Raw genomic sequence first — 20,256 nt, 5'->3', positions numbered from 1 at the left:
ACCATTATACTGGGCATGGTCTGCCTGGAATTCCAAAACCACACCAAACAGAAAAAGATGATATTACAGGAGATAAGGTACGTTTGACAAATAGCCCAGGAATGGCCACTTAGAAAAAACAAGAGCCAGGGTTGTCAAGAAAAATCTCAGGCGTTTCTCGAGTATCCCCTGACTTGACTCCAAATGAGCAGGATGTTATTTGTCTCACATCTGCTGAATCTGGAAGGCAGTATTCCCTGGTGGTTTCATAACAAGTATGTTTTGATGGGTCAGTGTAGACACCATCCAAGTGTGTAATCAGCTCAGACCAGGTTCTATTCGTGATGCACTACACTTGAGAAATGTTGCTTTTCCGCATCAGTGTACATCCACGTTTCTGAACGTGGGCACTATGAACATTTTGGGCTGGATAAATCTTTGTCATTGTAGGACATTTAGCAGCACCCTGGTGTCTCCCCACTAGATGCCAGCAGCACCCCTCGGCTGGCACAACCACAAATGTGTCCAGACTGTGCCAAATGTGCCCCAGGGGGCAAAGTGACCCTGATAGAGAGTCACTGGTATAAACTAAAACCCTATCTCCTCAGTTGGTGATTTTTATTATTTATATTAATAATATAAATAAATATGAGAACTTTATTCTTTTACTTTGATTTGAAAAGGACTCTTTGGGTCAAAGGCAGTTTTGTCTTAGCTGCTTTATATGCACAGAAGAGGGGGCTGGAGGTGGCTCAAGTCACTGCCAGCTACAAGTCACTGGGTTTGTGTGTGGGGGGTCATTGCCCAGAGTTACCCGAAGGGCTGGAGGGCAGGCACCTTGTCTAGGGTCACCCAGAAGGGTCAGCAGCGCTGGGCCTCCCGCACTCAGCCAAGGGTCTTTCCTGTCATCTACTGCTTTTCCCATAATCATGGGACACTGAACTCCTGAGAAATTAGGTTAAACTTTGGATTTTTCCCCTCTTGCAAGATCAGATGAAATACTGACCTTGAAGTGAACCTTTTCAGATGGGAGCGAAACAGCTGAGGGGAATCGCTCCGTCTGTGACAGGAGACTGGGCTTCCCTGAGAGGCCTGCTCAGCAGATGTTGCCAGAGGCCTGGGTTTCTCCACCGGGGCACCACTCACCCCCAGATCTGTCTATTCAGCAGTCATCCTACTACCTTGAAAATAGGATTTAATGTCTAAAACACTAATTGCCACAAAGCTTTCTGGGAATCTCCCCACTGCATAGTGATAGATTCTTGTGCTAACTTCCTCTTGGGTTTATGAGGGTATTAGCACTGACCTTCTGCTGGCACTGCCCTGACCACCTCCAGGGCTCCTCCACTGTCTAGCTCATCTTTCCTCAACCCCAGCATTATTGATGTGGGGGCTGGGTAGCTCCTTGTGGTGGGGCCTGGGCTGGGCACTGCAGGATGTTTACCAGCATCTCTGACTTCTACTAGATACCCCAGGAGCACATCCCACTTGTAAGGATCAGAAATGTCTCTAGACACTGCCAGATGTCCCCGGGGGAGCAAAACCACTCTTGTTGAAAGCTGCCCAGTAGAAGAGCTCACATTCTTATGTCCCCATGGTCTCTCTTGTACCTGGTAGTGCCTGGCACATAACTGGCCCTCAGTCCATATTTGCTGAATAAAAAAAAAAAATGCCTGTCTAAATAGTTTCTTCTTCTTAGAACTTTGAAAAATACCCAAATAATATGTACAGTGATCATTGGTCCTTTTATTTTTCTCCCCACAAAACACAAAAGGAATATTTCTCTGGACTTAACATGCCAGAATCAGCCATTTAGTCATTTAGAATAGCCCCTTTGAATGTCCTTTGGAATAAAACAAAATATAAAATTAATAACAGCTAAGAACTTGATATGGGTCAGACTAGTACATGATTTACATTTGAGGAGTAGCTTGACCAAGCCACTTCCCTAGTGTGTGGCCTAAGCAAGGAGTCCCTCTTGGGTTTGCTGTCAAAATCTATCCTCTTTCCACCAGGCTCTGCTGCTGCAAAGACAGGCAAAAGAGTGGGCAAAAGTGAGCTAACACATTTTTATGAGGTTAAGGAGGATGAGGGAAAGAGAGGGGTTTGCATATGCAAAGCAAAAATGTCTTGTTCCAAAGCAAATGCCCACTGGACTGATAAGAATGCAAAAAGCAATGACAGGCAGAGAAACTGGAAATGGGCCACATCACCCAGACCGGGCAGTGGTGGTGCTGCCACACCCTGGACAGGTGTCCTGACCATAGCTCCAGGACACACGCCGCCTCCTGGACTTCTGGTCCTGGTACCCAGGATCTCATGGGGTGGGCAGGCATGCACAGAAGGAGCCTGCTGCATGAGCGCCCTTGGACACATGGTGTACCTGGGAAGAGGGTCTACAGAGAGTGGGGGACATAAAAGGGTGTGTTGAGAAACCATTTCGTTTATGTTCAGACCAGGCCACTTTTGAGAGTCACCACACCTGAAGCTGAGACAAGAAGAGTAACCTGGGGCATGTGTCTCGTCTGCTATCCCCATGTATAAGACACTGGGTAGCAGGCCCCAGCACACCTGCTGGCCAAATGGGGAATGACAACTGGCCTGGTGCACCCTGAAAGGATCCACCTCTCTGGCACTGTCTGCTGACCCTGGCAAGGGCGCATAGCTGGAAGGGCTTGAGCAGAGCTAACGCAAGTGCAACAAGCCACGGCTGGGGGCAGACTGTGGGGTGGGGTGGGGAGTGGGGAGACAATGAGCCATCTTAGATAGATAGGGCCATGAGATGTCTGCTGCATGTGTTTCAACCAATATTCACTGACAGCCTGCTCTGGGCCAGGCCCTGTTCTGGACATGGGGGTGTCTGCAGGACAACAGACACAAATCCCTGCCCCCAGCCCCATGAATGAGTGTTTCCAGCTGAAAAGGGGAAAGCAAGCACACAAGTAAATACAGACCATGCCAGTGGTCAGTGCTATGGAGAAAAGTCAAGCTGATAAGAGCCTGGAGAAGGGAGGGGTGGGGAATAGGAAAGGGATGGAAGGGGATGGATGGGGAAGGGACAGGGAGATGGATGGGGATGGGGCACACGGGGTAAGGTGGGGGTCAAGTGGTTTGCTCTTCAACTTTTAGAACTTTCTGGAGCTCTGCTCTCCATCCATATTCCATATAAGGAAAGAGGAGTGTCCTGCAAGGCCTGGGTGGAGGGAGAGAATTGAGTAGAAGGAGGGAGTGATGTACGTGCATGTACATGCACACTGGGAGGACGGAGCTCCCGAGTGGGCTGAGCCGAGAAAATGCCCAGGGTCATCAATCTGCTTCCATCTGGCCTACCCCACATGTGAAGTGAGCACCTCTTTCCCCGATGGTCTCCTCCCTGCATCCTGTTCACTTCTGGCTCATTTCTGACTCCAAGTTTTTGCTCATGTCATTGGCATGGCCCAAAACACTCTTGCATTTTTCTACCGCATGCAGTTAATGAGAGAGGAAGAAACAGATGATAGCAAAAAGAAGGAAGAGCATGAAGAAGTAAGGGTAGAAAATGAATATGGAGACAAAGAAGGCTAAACACAAAAGCACAAGATGAGAGAGAGACAAAAAGATGAATAGCAAAATAATAATCGAAGCTAACCTTACCGGGTGCCACAGACCATAAGCGATTTACATGTATTCCTTAAGCCTTTACAACACTCCCATTCTACAGATAAGGAAACTGAGGCTGCAAGAACTAAGCTGTAGCTAGGAGGACCAAGCCGGCCACCGCTACGTTATCACTGCGCAAAGTGGGGAAGGAAGGACAGTTATCCAGATTGTTGGGGCTCTGGAGTTCATTAGCCTGAAGATTTTGAAGCTTAGCCACAAGGTGTCATTAGGGTAGACCATCTCAAAGAGAGCTCTTCTACCTACAGGAGAGTGTCTCTTTTAGTCAACTAGATAAACAGATGCAGATGTAAAATAAGTTAAATAAAGGAATGTTTTTTTTCTGTGTATGAAAGAGTTTTCCTTTCAGAGAGGATCCTGTCAATTCCATAATTTCTTCAACAAATACCTCCTGATTCCCAGTATGTGCAAGTAATCCCAGAGAATTTAGGATTCAAAGGAGCAATAACTGCATCTGCATAGTGTTGAAAAGTACACAATTATTGCATGAGATGAAGCATGAATTTAATTGGCTTCCAAAAGTTCTTGTTCCCAGAGCTAACTTTTGTCTTTTCCTTTTTTCTTTGCCTTTGCTTTGTTTAGAAAACAAGGACGGTAGGTAGACACTCAGGCATAGTGCTGGGGAGAGCTTTCTGGAAGAATGGAGCCTAAGTTCTCAACCTGTATAGGGGAGGGAGTTTCTGTTTGTTCCTCTTGATGAAGTTCCTGAGGAGAGCCAGGAAAAGGCCTTTTACCTGGGGAAGTGGTCCTTAACTGGGCAGAAAATCTTGTTGTGGGGTGAGGCTTTTAGATCTGCTGACAGATCGGAATCTCTCATAGGAGCCCTTAGGCAAGAATGCAGACCGGGCTTAGCAAGGCTTATTTGCTGATAATTGTGAAAATGTGATTATTTGTTCTTTTTAATGAACACTTACTTTATGCCATACATAGTACTCTCAAATAATAACCCGAATTACAAATCAAGAGAGTTTCTGAATAAAGCCTATTAGATGTCAGCCTTTATAAAGAACAAATTTGTGGTGTAGGTCTTAATTTTACACTAATTCCAAGCAGATGGCAGGGGGCCTTTGATAAGAGTTTTCTTTATTTGGTTAATTCAGTGGTGTGTTACTAAAAACCCACTGCTCTATTTATAGCACTGACCAGCTTTTAAAGGATTCCTCTAAAGACCATGCAAAATTCCCACTTAAAATGAGTTGGGGGTGGGGAGAGGGCTGAATGAGGGTGGCAGGGGTGAGGAGTGACAGAGGGAAACACCCCCTCCTGGCCCTGCCACTCATTCTTAAGGACAGTGGCACGAGCAGTACCATTGAAAGCCACAATCAAGGGACACAGAGGCTCAAGGGTCTGCTATGTCTCAAAGACGTCTATTTAAAACACGGAAGAGGGGCGCCTGGGTGGCTCAGATGGTTAAGCATCTGCCTTCGGCTCAGGTCATGATCCCAGAGTCCTGGGATTGAGTCCCGCGTCGGGCTCCCTGCTCCTTGGGAGCCTGCTTCTCCCTCTGCTTCTCTCTCTCTCTCCCTCTGTCTCTCATGAATAAATAAATAAAATCTTAAAAAAAAAAATAAAACACGGAAGAGAAATGCTCTGTCTGGCTTATGCATTTTCCTCTAACACCATGTCTGCTCTCTGCCTTTTCTTCTCTTGATAGTTAGAAGAGATCACACCAAATAGATATCGACTTTTCAAGCAAACATTGAAAAAGCTGTTGATGGATCCCAGTGATAAATAATTAATACAGATCGTCTTAGCAACAGCACTATTTAAGAAAATTAGTTTTAATTATCTTTTTGTTTCAAATGTCTTTGTTTCCCCTTCAGAGATCTGAGATTAACAAACTGAAGTCAGTTTTGGAAGTAGCAGTCAACTGAATATGCTTGTGTGTTTTGCACACAAGCTCAGACATAGTATACAGAGGGAGAAGCTATCCCCATGCAAATACATATCTCAGCTCCCCTAAGGGCATAATTCCAATTGCATCTTAAAGCCGGAAGAGTTGGAATTTTCAAGAGGAAGGACAAGAATTTGCAAGTCCAAGAAGATCCCTCCTCCCAATCCATGGTGGTGCATCCACAGGATGCGAAGAATCAGGATTTCCACCCAAAGTCAGAAAAACACTTTCTTAAGGCAAAAAAATTAATGAGGGTAAATACAGAAAACAGAAAAGAGAAAAAGCATAAAGGCTTTCTGTGCTGCCAATCAGACCTGTCACTCTTCAGCAATGGGAGAAATATCAAGAGCCCTGGCATTGACGAGGATCTATATAATGCAATTCTTCATCCTCATGCTAAATATGGAGGGCTGAATAATTCCATTCCTCGACTCAATTATAGCATGCAAATGCTTGAGCCGCTCACTTTCTAAAACCAGCAGCAGGGCAAACAGACCGAACTGACACGAATGTATATTTAATAGACACATATTTGTCCTTAATGAAGAACTGGAAAACGACAGAATAAAAGAGGTTTCCCTGGTCACCTCTGACAAAGGGCTTTCTAGTTCCAATAGTTACTCGGGCTACTGGTACTAAAGGAAGGGAGTTTAAAAAAAAAAAAAAGGCAATTCACAATTTGCTGCCCCTGCCTCTTCTTTTCTTCCTGGATCCTTTCATCTTCACTCTCTCCAAACTGTTAGCCCATTTCTTGGGGTAAAACCTCAAACTCCATCTTATCTCTCCACTCAACAGCATCCCTGGCTGGGCAATTGGGCATCAGAATCTCCTCCGGCCCTTCCTGGAACACCATTAGGTCAAAGGAAATAGGCCATGATTTCTGATGGCAGGCCATTTTTACAAGTGCTCGCCCGAAATGAAGACAGCAGTATTTCCAGTTTGTCAACACACATGGCAGTCGCCACTAAGGCTCCCACGGGCTTTCTGTATCTTTTTGCTTGGTCTGGGGCGCAGGATCAAGGCTGCTGCAGTGTCCCCCTGTACCCGGAGCGCAAACAAAAGCTCCTGGATGGTAGCTCCTGTCATCATTTGCTTTCACAGCTGTCTACACGTAAACCAAAGGGGTTAGTTTAGCATCCCTGAAAACAAAGACGAAACACAGACTGTGAAATGGGCAACTGTTTTCTGTTGCTCAGAGACAGCAATATTCTTTACAGCTACTCTGTGTGGAAAAGTACTGCTCGACGTTCCCTAGAAGATCTGTCGCCGCCGGGGACGGGCATGCTCTGCTGTTCGTTCGCTGGACAGGCGATAGGAAGAGGAAATGGGCCCAGTGCTCCAGAACTAAGTGAACACACATAGAGATGTTTCTAGGTGTCAGCATCAAGCAAACTGCTGTCTGAGGTCTCCAGTTTGACACAAAGCAACAGTGTTACGTGCGTGATGCACGTAGCTAGATATGAAAGCCAAGGAATCTCCTGTCTCGTGCCTTCACAAAGACGAGAGGAAAACCGTCACCTGCCCTTTAAGAACAGAAGAAAGAGCGCACAGGCTCGCTTACCTTAAAGTTGTGGGTCTTCTCGTAGTTGAAGTGGTTGTCGTTGTGCGTGAGGGCGGCCCTTCGGACCAGGGACGAGATCTGTGAACAGGCAAAGAGTTTGAGAGGGGGCCACAGAAAACTGCCTCTGACTCCCACCTTCACCCCCAAGGCCACGGCCAGCAGCTCCTGGCGCTTCCGGCCTGGCTTAGGCTTCCGAACCACAGCACACTTTTTCTCATTTTCCAGCCAGCGTTCCTCAGAGAACATAGTGCCCGGACCCCACATCTTTCTAGTGGCCCCTGTGAAGGCTCGGCGCTGTCAGGTTTTGCGAACCGCGGCTAATGTTCAGCAGTAGATCCGAGGCAGCTGCGTCCTGTCTGCGGAGGCCTCCGGCATGTGACCTGGGAGGGCTGGTCTGAGTGATGGAGGGGGGCTCTGCCTCTGAATAAGGACGGGCTGTTTTGTGCTATTTCTCCGGGCCGACGTGTGCCTGGAACAATAGCACACATTCATGTGCCCAGCAATCCCCACAAGCTGAGGACGCGGTGGAGGTGGCGGGGCAGGCAGCTTTATTCCTCCTGCCACAGGAGAGACCTCTCGTGCGTGCTTGCTTGCACATTTCACACACACACACACACACACACACACACACACACACACACACGCCCCAACTAGTTCTGATGTTCAAAGCCTGGGGCTGCATCCAATTATTTTGGGGCTCTGAACCCCATCCTGGGCTGAACTCAAGCAGATTAAACCTTTAGATAGACCCTGATGATTGTTTAATCTCACGGGGATAAAGCCTGCCTCTCTTAAAAAAAAAAAAAAAATCTGCCCTAGCTCTTGAAGCTTAATTTTTTATTCTTATGCATGCATTAAATTAGAGCAGTCTGAACACTGAATGGGGCTCAGAAAAAGAGCACAGCATTTTAGCTCTGAGTTTTGTAGCCAGAGTTTCAACATAAGAGGAGGATGTCTTGCTCCAAGACACTCTTCAGTCTCTCTTCGCCCCTCCAACTCTCAACAATCCCCACACACAGACAAGACAGTGTTCCTTAACTAAAACCAAAACATCAAAGTTGCCTTTATTTTAAATATGACATCTTTAATGTTCATTCTGTTAGCGGCCAAGCCCAATTCTTTCCATGTTCTTAAAAGCATCATCTGTTTGATGGTCTCCCTTGAGACCAAAGTTTTGGGTCCCAAGTCTTTTCACTGTAGCAGTCTTGGGACTACTCCTGATCTGCTGAAAAGGTTTAATGCAGCTAATGCCGTACAGTAAAAGCAATGCTGTTGGAACTAGAAAATGAGGAGGATGTCGATAGCGGGATCATTATGTGGAGGCACAGTCCACGGGTGCCATCCTGGCCTCTACTGAGACAGGGCCCCACATTCCAGCCCCTGTAAGCAGTCTTGTGAAGAATAATGCAAGGTCGGTGTTTGCCTGTAGAATTTTTTATTCCTGACAATTACCATCATTCCACCTTGGTTCAGAAGTGCATCCTTCCAGATCATCCTTGTTACGTTCAGTGATAATAAGAGCCATTTTTTTCTCCCTTTTTTTGGGAGGGGGAGCCGGGAGGGGTCAGAGGGAGAGGGTGAGAGAGTATCTTAAGCAGACACCACACCCTCCACGGAGCCCGATGGGGGGCTGGATCTCATGACCTTGAGACCATGACCTGAGCCAAAACCAAGAGTCAGATGCTTAACCGACTGAGCCACCCAGGCGCCCCTAAGAGCCAGTTTTTATACTGAACTGTTGAGCACAATCATTCTATGTTGTGCCAGACGACATTCAGATGTGTTTAATGCATTTACTTTTCAGCTCATGTGCACGAGAAACACACTTACTCCCATTTTGTGGATGAAGAGATTGAGGCACCGAGAGGTGAGGCCGTCTGCCTGAGGGTAGCCCGTTGGCTTACGTGGCACGGCCCAGGACTCGAACCCCAAATACCCGTGCCCAGCACCTGTGTTCCTCAACACCAGGTAAGCCGAGGAGGCGCCACAGCCTGCCGTTGCGTCCTGCTTTATGTGACGTGCTGGCCAGGTCTGCCCCCTCTTCCCATTATTGCCTCACAGTATCTCCCCACACGCCGTACACACAGCCGCATGATATTCTTCTTCGTCTGTTACACCTGCTCAGAAAAGGTCAGTGGCTCTCCACGGCCTGACCGTGTTGTGGCCTTGCGGGTTCTTCACGAGCTTGTCTCAGTCTACCCAGCTCATCTATTTGCCTGCACTCCCCTCCACAAATCCTAAAAATTCTCTTCTCTGACACACCCCTCTCCTCAGTATCTGGCTCCAACCTCTAGCACATTCCAGGATCATACGAAATGTCCACATGCTCAACCACATTCTAACTCAGATGCCACCCTCTCCGAAAAGGCTTCTCCAAACTCCCCACCAAAGGCCAACTCTCTCCTCCGAATTCCCATAGGGTTTACCCCGCATTTTTCTGATTGCACTTGTCCCTTTCTATCTTATATTAGAGTGATTTATACCTGTCCCTGCCCTATTGAGAAGTCACTGTGACAGGCTCTAAGTCTAATTCACCTCTGTTTCCCCTTCATGAGTATCTAATAAAATTCCTTGCCATAGTAGGCACTGAATAAATTTAAGTTGCCAGAAGTAGCTGTACCTCTGGGAAGCGAGCATTGCAGAGGAAGCTGTGCAAAGGTGACTTATAGGGTGGGGTCTCCTGCCCATCCTTTGAACCCCCATCACCATGCGTTAGCTTCCAAGGACCTAAACTCCCATGGATGTGCCTTCCTGATGGGCCCCACCAGACTCCTCCTTCCTATTGCCCAATCATAAAGGATATCTGCCACTCACAGGGGTTGAGTGGAAGCATGGTGTATTTTTGAAAGGCTTGTAATCCTTAGCCTAAAGGCAGAAAGAGAGAAGGAATAGGGTCCCTTCCCAAGCCTTCACTGCTAGCCGGTCCACAGAGACCTTTTGATGGTGAGCCATTCTGTGTAAAATAGACTCTGTGAACTAAACTAGGCTAATTATATGGATGTATGGTTTTAGAATCTAATAACACAACTCTTTAAACAGAAAGTGGGCAAGAAGGGTCTCCTTTTCCTTTTGGTATATGGGTGGTTGAAGACAAGGGAATCTAATGTTTTCTCTTTTGTCTGTGCCTTCATTTGTTAACAAGTAATTTTTACTTCTATTTGTGACAGTGGTTTCTTTTTTCATATATTTGTTCCACAGAATTTATCCAGACACAAGACACATTCAGACACGTGAAGGAACCACACACTGGTCACTTAAGATTCATCTTGACAAGGAACCAGAAGGGCTGCATTTGAGTGAGCATTACTGTGCGTAGTGGATGACCCCAGATCACCCTCTTACTACAGGAAAAGTGATTACAAACGTCTCTTGGTAAAATTTCCCTCTTAAAGAACTCCATCACACAGAGTTCTTCTTTATCCAAGTATCTCAAGGACAGCACCTTGGTTTCCTTTATACCCCCACAATGACTGATGTGTGTTCTCTATACACAGTGGACATTTCATACTTTGTCCTTTCTAACTAAAATTTCTGTCTGACCTATTTTTGTCTACACATTCATTACAGAAAGCAACTTTCCCTACCTGCTCTGTTTGAATCAGGGATTCTCAACCTTGGAACTACTGACATTTGGGACCAGATGATTCTTTGTCGTGGAGGCTGTCCTGTGCACGGTAGGATATTTAGTGGTGTCCCCTGCCTCTACTCATTGATGCCATCAGAACCCCCAACTGGAGGAATCAAAAGTCTTTCCAGACATTGCCAAGTTTCTCCTCTGGGGCAAAACTGCCCATAGTAGAGAATACCTGGGTTCGATTAATAACACAGATCTTTACAGCAAGCTTCCTGTGTACCATGTATTGTACTAAGTTCTTTACATACACTGACTCATTTAAGGTTTATAAGGTAGGAACTGTTATAATTATCCCCACTTTACACATGAGGAAATGGGAACTGAGAGTGTAAGTGAGTTGCCCAAGGTCACACAGCTGGTAAGTGGTACAGCTGAGATTAGAACACAGGTACAACTAACTAGGTCTATGTTTTTTTTGTTTTGTTTTGTTTTGCTAAGAACAAGTTTATTTTTGACTGTGATTAAATACACATAACACAAAATTTACCATTTGAACCATTTTAAAGTGTAACAGTCAGCAATTCAGTGGCATTAAGTACATTCACAATGCTCTGCAATCACTACTATCCAGAACATTCCCATCACCCACAATGAGACCCCATACTCAGTAAGTGGTCCCGCCCCATCCCCCCACCCCCGGCTTCTGGTCCCTGGCAGCCACCACTCTGCTCTCTATCTCCGTGGATTTCCCAGGTCTGAATATTTCATATAAATGGAATCATAAATATCTGGCCTTTTGTGACGGGTTTCTTTCACTTAGGAAAATGTTTTCCAGATTCATCCGTGCTGTAGCATGTCTCACTACTTCACTGATTTTTATTGCTGAATAATAATCCATCGCATGGACATAATACATTTTGTTGATATACACTTGCACTGTTTTCACCTTTTGGCTATTGTGAGTAGTGCTAACAAGTTTCTGTTTGAACACCTATTTTCAGTTCCTTTGGATATACAGTAAATCTATGCTTTAATCACCCTGGAAATGGCCTCATTCAAATAATGCCCACATTTAAAAATATCCAGGGGTTAAAGGCCCAAATAACTCTCTTCCGTGCTGTTAACCATTAGCAACTCCCAGATTCTCTGGTCTGTTTTTTAAAGGGGAGACTTTTGTTTTCCCTGAGACCTCTTCCAAAGCAGGTGCTACTTAAGATACTTTTGGGAAGTAGGTGGGGCTATAAATAAATAGTGAAATAAGCTCACCACTTCCTTTTTCCTTTTTATAAATAAGGGTTTGGATTCTATTTTTTATGGCCTCTCACTGTCCTTCTTTCTGCAAGGAGGATCCTGAATCCATGAAAGAATCAGGTAACAAGAAGGCCATGGAAGGTTGTCAGATGAAGCCAAGGGGGGCGAGGGTGGGTCAGGGGGCAGAAAGGTGGGAAAACTGAAGCCCACTGGGGGGCTGGTGTGCATGTAAAGTGCCCAGAAGAGAGGGACGGTGGGAGAAAGAGGAATACCCTTCCTTCTGTACTGACATGAGTCACCTAGTATCATAAGCCCAGCGGGGACCTCAGAAGTTCATCCAGCCAAGGGCTCCTCTTCATCTGGCTCAGGCAGCCCCACCTCTGGGGACCATGACCTTCTGCCCTATTAGTATCAATTTCTAGAAAAGGTGATTTATCATCAACCTGACACTCTTCCACAGACTTCAAGTAAATCCCACTCTGCATTTAATCCGTCCCTGAAGAGTCTCTCTCCACTATGTCAGCCCCAGTTCTTGTGTTCCTGGGGTCCCTCTTGCTTCTCTGTCCCTTGAGTCTGAGTCCCCCTTAGGGGGTGACGGCCTGAGCTACAAAGACTATCCTGCAGCTGTTTGTTGCTCGTGGCAGCGTAGGAAATGAAAATCAGTGCTACTCGTGCTGGCGAGAGCTCTCAGATAGATGGCTGGTGTTTGAAGGAGGTAGCTCGTGGCTGGGGAACAAAGTTGGCAATGTATCAAATGTCTCATGTGCATTGATCCGATGATTCTATTTCTAGGATTCTCTTAAGAAGGTTTTCAGACATGGGGCGTCTGGGTGGCTGTCAGTTAAGCGTCTGACTCCTGATTTTGGCTCAGGTCACGGCTTCAGGGTCATAAGCTTGAGCCCCGAGTCAGGCTCCATGCTGGGTGTGAAGTCTGCTTAAGATTCTCTCTCTCTCCCTCTCCCTCTGCCCCTCCTCTGCCCTCTCTCTCTTAAAGAAAAAGAAAAAAAGATCTTCAGACAAATTAGATAGAAAAGATACATAGATAAAGAGATATTCATCATAACAATAATATTAAGAAATGAGAAAAGGCTTATGCATCCAGGAGAGGGGCGAGGTTAAATGATGGTGTAAACATGTAACGGATTGTTATATAAATTAACAAAGATGATTAAAATAACTTTAAATGATGAAGGGATATGCTCCTGATATAATAATGTTCGGTAAGAAGTAGGCTCTTGAACCATAAATAGTATGATTCCCACTTTTGTTAATTAGATGACACAGAAAATACCAGAAGAAGACCCACCAGCACATCTCCAACACACCAAACTGTTGGAGATATGCTTATGCGGTCATCTCTGGGTGAAGTAATTGTAATTGACATTTATTTTCTTCTTTATTCTTTTCTGTACTTTCTGAGTTTCCTACAGTGATTACTTTCTATTTCACTCATATAAAAATGTGGAGTTTGTATAAGTACATTATAAAAACTTTGTTGGGTTTAGTGTGCCTAGATAATAAATCCTTAACATCATAGACCACCTTTGAGCTCATCCAGTCCTGCCTGCTATTCTTACAGGTGAGAACTGACGGTCAGAGAAGTTGATGCTTTGTGTCCCCTCCACTCCCACCCTGTCACAGGGCTGTTCTACAATTGGGCCTAGAATCAGATCCAAGCTCCGGGTTCTCTTGCCTGGGACACCTCTGCAGCTGGTGCTTCTCACGCTGAGGCCAGCCTCGGAACCCCTGGAAGGCTTGTGCAAACACAGCCTGCAGGGCCCCAGCCCCAGCATTTCTGGCTCAGTCAGTGGGAGATCATTCCTAAGAATCTGCATCTCTAACAGGTTCCCAGGTGATGCTGATGTTGGTTCCATGCTTTAAGGACGCGGTTTGTGCTTTCCACTGAATCTATGGGTCTCAACCTTGATGATATTTAGAGTCACCTGGGAACAAACAAAAGCCACGCTCAAGCTCCATCTATGACCAATTAAATCCAAATTTCTGGGGATGGACCCCAAACTTTAAAAAAAATCCTCCAGCAGATTCTAATACAGTCCTGGCATGTGCTTCAATCTAGGGGAACTGTTAGAGAAGACGGAGGTATCCACGTGCTAAATGCTATTGAACGCCCTCCCCTCCCACAAAGGAATTGATACCTCTTCAAACCCAAAATGTGATCGTGTTTCTATGCCACCCCACCCCCACTTCCCATTGTGGTACTTAAAACCTCCATGGATTCTTCATAGATCTGTACCTCTGAAACAAATAATGCAATATATGTTAAGAAAAAAAAAAAAGAAGAAGATAGCAGAAGGGGAAGAATGAAGGGGAGTAAGTCGGAAGGGGAGACGAACCATGAGAGACGATGGACTCTGAAAAACAAACTGAGGGTTCTAGAGGGGAGGGGGGTAGGGGGAAGGGTTAGCCTGGTGATGGGTATTAAAGAGGGCACGTTCTGCGTGGAGCACTGGGTGTTATGCACAAACAATGAATCATGGAACACTACATCAAAAACTAATGATGTAATGTATGGTGGTTAACATAACAATAAAAAAATTTAAAGAAAAAAAATATGAGCACCAAAAACAAAACAAAAACAAAAACAAAAACCCTCCACGGATTCTTAAGCTAAAAGCAAAACTCCATACCATGGCCTACAGGGGCCTGTGTAGGCTCCTGCCACCTCTCCAGCCTTGCCTCCCATCCCTTTCTTCCTGTCATCTTGAGAATTTATAACCATAAATTATTAGTATGCTTTTAAAATGATTGTCCATGACCCCTTCTAGACTGCTAGCTTTATGACATCAGGTGCTGTGTGTGCTCTCAGCACAAATAAGACCCCAGGGTCATACCTTGCACCTGGCACCAAGTAGGCACAAAGCAGGCTCTTACTAAATTTTGCTGAAGGGATGAATGAGTGAATGTTCATGGCTATAAAGTATCTTGAGGTCAAAGGACCACTGTAGAGGCTTTTCATCATCACTACCTATTTATCTAGTCAATTTACACTTGTGAATCTCAGATATAAAATCCAGAGGCCACGCCCTTTGGGTTTCCTTTTGATGAAGCTGTCAGATCTCTTGTGTCACCGGTTGGGGCCCTGGAAATAGGGAGAACCTGCAGGGTCAGGCCCCAAGGGACACAACCAGGTTTGGCACTGGAATAATATTAAAAGTAGCTTCATATATTTGCAGGTTACATTATATTTTATCTTTCCTCTATGAAGAAGGTAGAGTGGGTGTCATTATTCTCACTTTACAGTTAAGGAAACTGAGGTCCTACTAGGCATGTCCAGGGAAGTAGAATCCAGTGTCTTGATTTTCTTTCCATGGGAATCCCTGACACTTGAGTTGTAGCGGATCAACAGTGGTGGCTGCTAACGACTCACGGACCCAAGGACTCAGCTCTCTCTGTGCCTAGGGGCTCCTCAGAAACTTTTACAATGGGGTGCTCCCCAAAGTTCTTCTATGAACATGTCTCCAGTGATTAGCATGGGAACAACACTAGCTTGGCACTCACGAAAGTTCCGTTGCACGAAATAAATACCCACCTTTTTTGCAGTCTTTGGACTTCCCTTGCCTTCCAACAGAATGACTCACAATTTTACAAAGAGTCAGTGTGACTCATATTTTTCTTAGACCCTCCGTTTACTTCCCAGACATATGCCTGGGGTTCTGGAGTTGGCTGATGAGTCTGGGCTGCATGTTATTTCCGCAAAGTCACAAAACATTAAATCCTGCCCCGAGACACTCAGTAAAATGCTGCAGGCATTTGGTCAGCATAAAATGAAAAATATAAAAATGTATACATGAACACACATACACACATACATATATGGGATTGGTGGATGGATATGAGGCAGGCATGATGATTTCTGCTGTGGCATCCTAGATCTCTATTCCTGTTGGCAAGTGAAAAAACCAGAAATTTTAAGTGAAATAAGCCTAAATTCCCGAATGATAATCAAAGGGATGGTTTTCTTTTATTAATGCCACTAAGCCTAGCCTAATTGTTCCCATGTACTCTGAACACTACCAGTGCCAGATAAATCGTCCTTGCTCCTCCTAAGAACCGCCCTGGTAGTGTTTGCTATATTCTCTGCTTGTGGTCTGTAGCCCCGAAAGAGGAGGAAGACAACACAAGGGTGTGGCTGACTTGCAAGCTCATCCCCATGACTCCATCAAAGCATTGGGGATTGACGGCCGCCCTGGCTGACTCCCAAAACTGCCCGTGACCTCCAAAACTGCTGCGTTCTGCTCCGAGGAGAAGGGGCCTTTCTTTCTGATGGCACAACATGCCCGGCTGCCACTCCAATTGTTCTCCAGGGACAGATGGCCACTCTCGATCCAAGAGACGTGAAAGGGCTGAAGGACCAGTCTCGCTGCCTTTTACGACTCATTTCCCTTCATCCACAGCAGTCAGCGTTCACCCCAACCTGAAGGGGCGGTGGGGTCTCTAAAATGGACCCAGGCACCTTGTTTGGAAGCAAAGAAATCATCGGATCCTTATGGGGCTCACCGAGTGTGTAATGTTACTATTACCCTTCTTCCTGCATCACTTCTCTGGCTGTTTAATGGGAGCAGAGGTCAACGGTTTTGGCTAATTGCTGATGTTTCTCACAGACACCAAAAATCCTCTGTGTTAGAGAGAGACTCCCTAGGTTGTGACAAGCATCTCACACATTTCAGCACATAGCTCTTATTGCTTTGTTTTTGCGCAGTTTTTAAAAGAGGGAAAAAGAGAGTTATACATCAGTGTAGTCATCCATTTGCTTACACAAGAACTTCAAGACTCTTTGATTTCTTAAATGCCAAGTTTAAAGATGGTCCAGCAGGGTTATTTGTGAGGGAATGGAGCATTTGTTGAATCACGTGCCTTAAAATTGCTTTAGAATATTTTAGGTAACCTTTTGTAAAACTAAGGTCCAGAGAAACAGTACACATTTCAAGGGAGAAGCTATTACAAAGTTCCCAGCAGCTATTTTCCTTCTCTTCTCATATTCCGTATTCATTTCCTTTCCTTTGTATTTCCTTGCTGTCCTGTACCTTCCCACTTCGGGCCAAAGAAGTAGGTGCCCAAAATGATTGCCTTACGGGTTTTATTACAAAAGTCAAAGATACCCCGTTTCTGGCTTATGGCGCCCAGCTGTATAGTAGAACCCAGTGTACTCCCTTAGCCTCTCCCTGCCGCTGTCGCTCACTCAGCGGAGCCTGAGAAATTGCCGACAGAGGCTATAGGTTTGCTAAATTACATTTTCTCGTCATACTGCAGCCTGGCAATTTGCAGAGCACAATGTGCCAAACAGAGCCTCAAGCTGCTTTCCCACCAAGTTCTTGGGTAAGGCGCACCTTTGTTGAAAGGAAAAAAAAAATTCGAACCGCCCGGCTGTTTTCTGCATGCAAACTCTCCTATGTTGCGAAGGACAAAGACTCTGATTAAATGGCTTTTCAAAATTTCACAAAACATATCTCAAATCCCCTCCTGGGCTCTTACAGTGAGCAATCACCCAAACAGAACAGTCTCTGACGCCATTCACAGCTGTGCAGCTGATCCTGCCCAATATAGCTCGTGGGGCTATTTGTGAACCAGGCACTTCTGAAATACAGATGCCTGCAAATTCCAAATGTGAATCTCATTCTATTTCTGGTCTTCTGTGTGAGGGGTAACTGGGATCTTCATATTCTACAATTGGTCCTCAAATTTGTATGTTGGCCAGCCTTATGCCAAGTATATAAGCCTGTAGCTCCTTCCCGGACGGAATGCCAGAGCGTGTGTGGTGATGCAGACACTTCTACCAGTCACCACCTGCTCTGGGAAGACAGACTGCCATGCCAATATGTAAGCACCGGTGTTCCAGAGGGAAAGCTCAGTGTGAAATGACCACATCCACTTTGACCTCAGCTCTGTTTTAAGGCAAAATAATTGTTCTTGGAATGTTTCATAGTTGCCTCCTTCCTTCCTTCCTTCCTTCTTTCCTTCCTCCTTCCACAAAATTTATTAAACACTGATTATATATCAGACCCTGTTTAACATCAATGGGATAGAGTAGTGAACGACTGACAAAAATCTCCGCTCTCTTGGAGAGCAGACATAAACAAAACTAATAAGGGCATTGTAGATTATTCTAGGAAGGGATAAGTGCTATGAAGAAAAATAAAGTGAGAATATAGACTAGAAAAGGAGGGTGCAACTTAAAGCAGGATGGTCAGGAGAGGCCCACTGAAAAGGTGACATTTGGGAGAAGACTGGCAGGAGGTGACGGGGTGAGCTGTGCTGATATCTGGAGGAAGAGCCTTCCAGGCAGATGCAAAGGCCCTGAGACAGGAGTGAGGTTGGCGTGTTCAGGAAATAACAAAGTTGAAGAGTGGCTAGAGTAGTGTGTACTAGGAGATGAGGCGAGACACCCAGAGCCTTGCAGGAGAGTGTAAGGACTCCCACTTTCACTCGGAGTGATGTGAGTAGCCACTGCAGGGCCTTGAGTGGATTTGTGGTATGATCTGAATTACTTTTAAAAGCATTGCTCTGCCTGCTGTGTTGAGGACCACAGGAGGGTGAAGGAGGAAGCAGGGAGGCCAGCTAGGAAGCTATTGACGAAATCCAGGTGAAGGGAAGACAGTGGTTCGGACCAGGGAAGGAGTGGTGGAGGTGGTGAGTGGTGGTCAGATTCTGGATATTTTCTCAAGGCCGAGTTCCTAGGATTAGCTGACAGGTTGCACACGAGGTATAAGACAGAAAGAGGACCCCAGGATAACGACATAGTTTGGGGCCTGAGCAACTAAATAAAGTTTCCGTGAAATGAGAGGATGAAGGGGGCACCTGGGTGGCTCAGCCGGTGGGGCATCTGACTCTTGGTTTTGGCGAGGATCCTTATCTAATGTGGGATCAGTCTCTGTGCCCAGCGGGGAGTCCTCTTGGGGATTCTCTCCCTCTGCCCCTCCCCCCACTCACTCGAGTGTGCTTCTCTCTCTCTAAAATAAATAAATAAATCTTTAAAAAAATAAATGAGAGAGAGAAGATCACAAAAGGGGCAAGAGTAAGGGAGAAAGTCAGGAACTCCATTTGCTGTGTTTAATATGGAGTAGGCAGCTGGACATGGAAACTTGGGAGTTCCAGGAGAGCCTGGGTGGCTCAATCCATTAAGCCTCCGACTCTTGGTTTCAGTTCAGGTCATGATCTCAGGGCTGTAGATTGAGCCCCATGTCCGGCTCTGCGCTCAGAGTGGAGTCTGCTTGTCCTTCTCCTTCCCCCTCTGCCCCTCCCCCTGCTCTCTCTCTCTCGCTCTCTCTCTAAAAATAAATAAATAAAATCTTTTAAAAAGGAAAAGAAACCTGGAGTTTCCGGGAGAGATAGATGCTGGAGATGTACCCCTGGGAGTTGTCATGGGGAGATGGATTTACAGCAAGGGAGTGGTGGACACAGAGCACAGCAGAGGCCCCAGGACCCAGCCCTGGGGCACTTCAACTATTCGGAGGTTAGGAAGTTCAGAAGGAACCGGCCAAAGAGAAAGAGAAGGCAAATTTGATATTCTAGAAGCTGACTGACGAGATGATCAATTCTATCTAACGCTGCTAATAGGCAGGTATAATGGGGACGAAGAAAGAACCACAGGATTTGGCACCATGAGCGTGCGTGATCCCCTTGACAGGAGCAGTTCCCAAGGAGTGATGGCGGGCAACCTGACTGCAGAAGCTTTGAGAGAGAATGGGAGGAGCGCATCTGGAGTGGAGTGTTGTAGAACCAGTGCCGGGGAGCACCGAGAGCCAGGGAGGGGCAGGAAGGGCTGGGGAGAGGTGGGATCAAGATGAAGACTGTTTGTTTTCCTTTGTCAGACAGGGAGAAAGCCACTGAGATTTCTTTCACCCGTCGTAAAACCCTGTACTCAAGAGTCTGACTCCATTTTTGGTATTTGACTGCTGACAGCTTTTAAGTCATTCAGGAGGCATGCGTGCCCCTCCCTTGAGGCCAGTGTGAAGTCAAAACCACGCAAGTCTCCCCCTAGCCACCCTAACACCCTAAGCCAGTTGTCCCTTCTAACTCTCTCCAGCCATTTTTAAACCTGCTGGGGAGTCTGTCCTGCTTGCCCCAGGGAACCTCATTATGTGAGTAATTACCCTTTGCATATCCTCTTGATGGGCAGTTCCAACATCTTCAGTTCCAACACCAAACCACATTTTAGGTGGGGTATCCATTCCACCTCTGTGAAGTGGCCACAGCAGCCCTATTAGAAGCAGAAAGCACCTTGGATGTGGCCGGCAACTCTGACCTCCCTCGCAGGCTAGGCCTCTTCCTGATTGCCACACTGTGTCAGTGCTCAGAATCTGGGACCCATTCTCTGAACAC

At 46.1% G+C, this 20,256-nt stretch overlaps 1 protein-coding gene across 2 annotated transcripts in view; it reads right to left on the bottom strand.

Annotated features, from left to right (window-relative positions):
- CHN2 (chimerin 2) overlaps positions 1-20,256 on the bottom strand; it is a 289,625-nt gene that overhangs the window by 26,157 nt on the left and 243,212 nt on the right. For both annotated transcript variants that reach the window (XM_025873087.2, XM_025873088.2), the window contains exon 7: positions 7,092-7,169. In XM_025873087.2, coding sequence (XP_025728872.1) covers positions 7,092-7,169 — 78 coding nt within the window. The remainder of the gene's footprint in view (positions 1-7,091; positions 7,170-20,256) is intronic.

The sequence above is a fragment of the Callorhinus ursinus genome, unplaced genomic scaffold (genome assembly GCF_003265705.2).
Source record: "Callorhinus ursinus isolate GAN/ISIS: 27379988/994484 unplaced genomic scaffold, GSC_fseal_2.0 scaffold12, whole genome shotgun sequence".
Lineage (NCBI taxonomy): Eukaryota > Metazoa > Chordata > Mammalia > Carnivora > Otariidae > Callorhinus > Callorhinus ursinus.
This window is presented reverse-complemented; position numbering and strand designations above follow the sequence as displayed.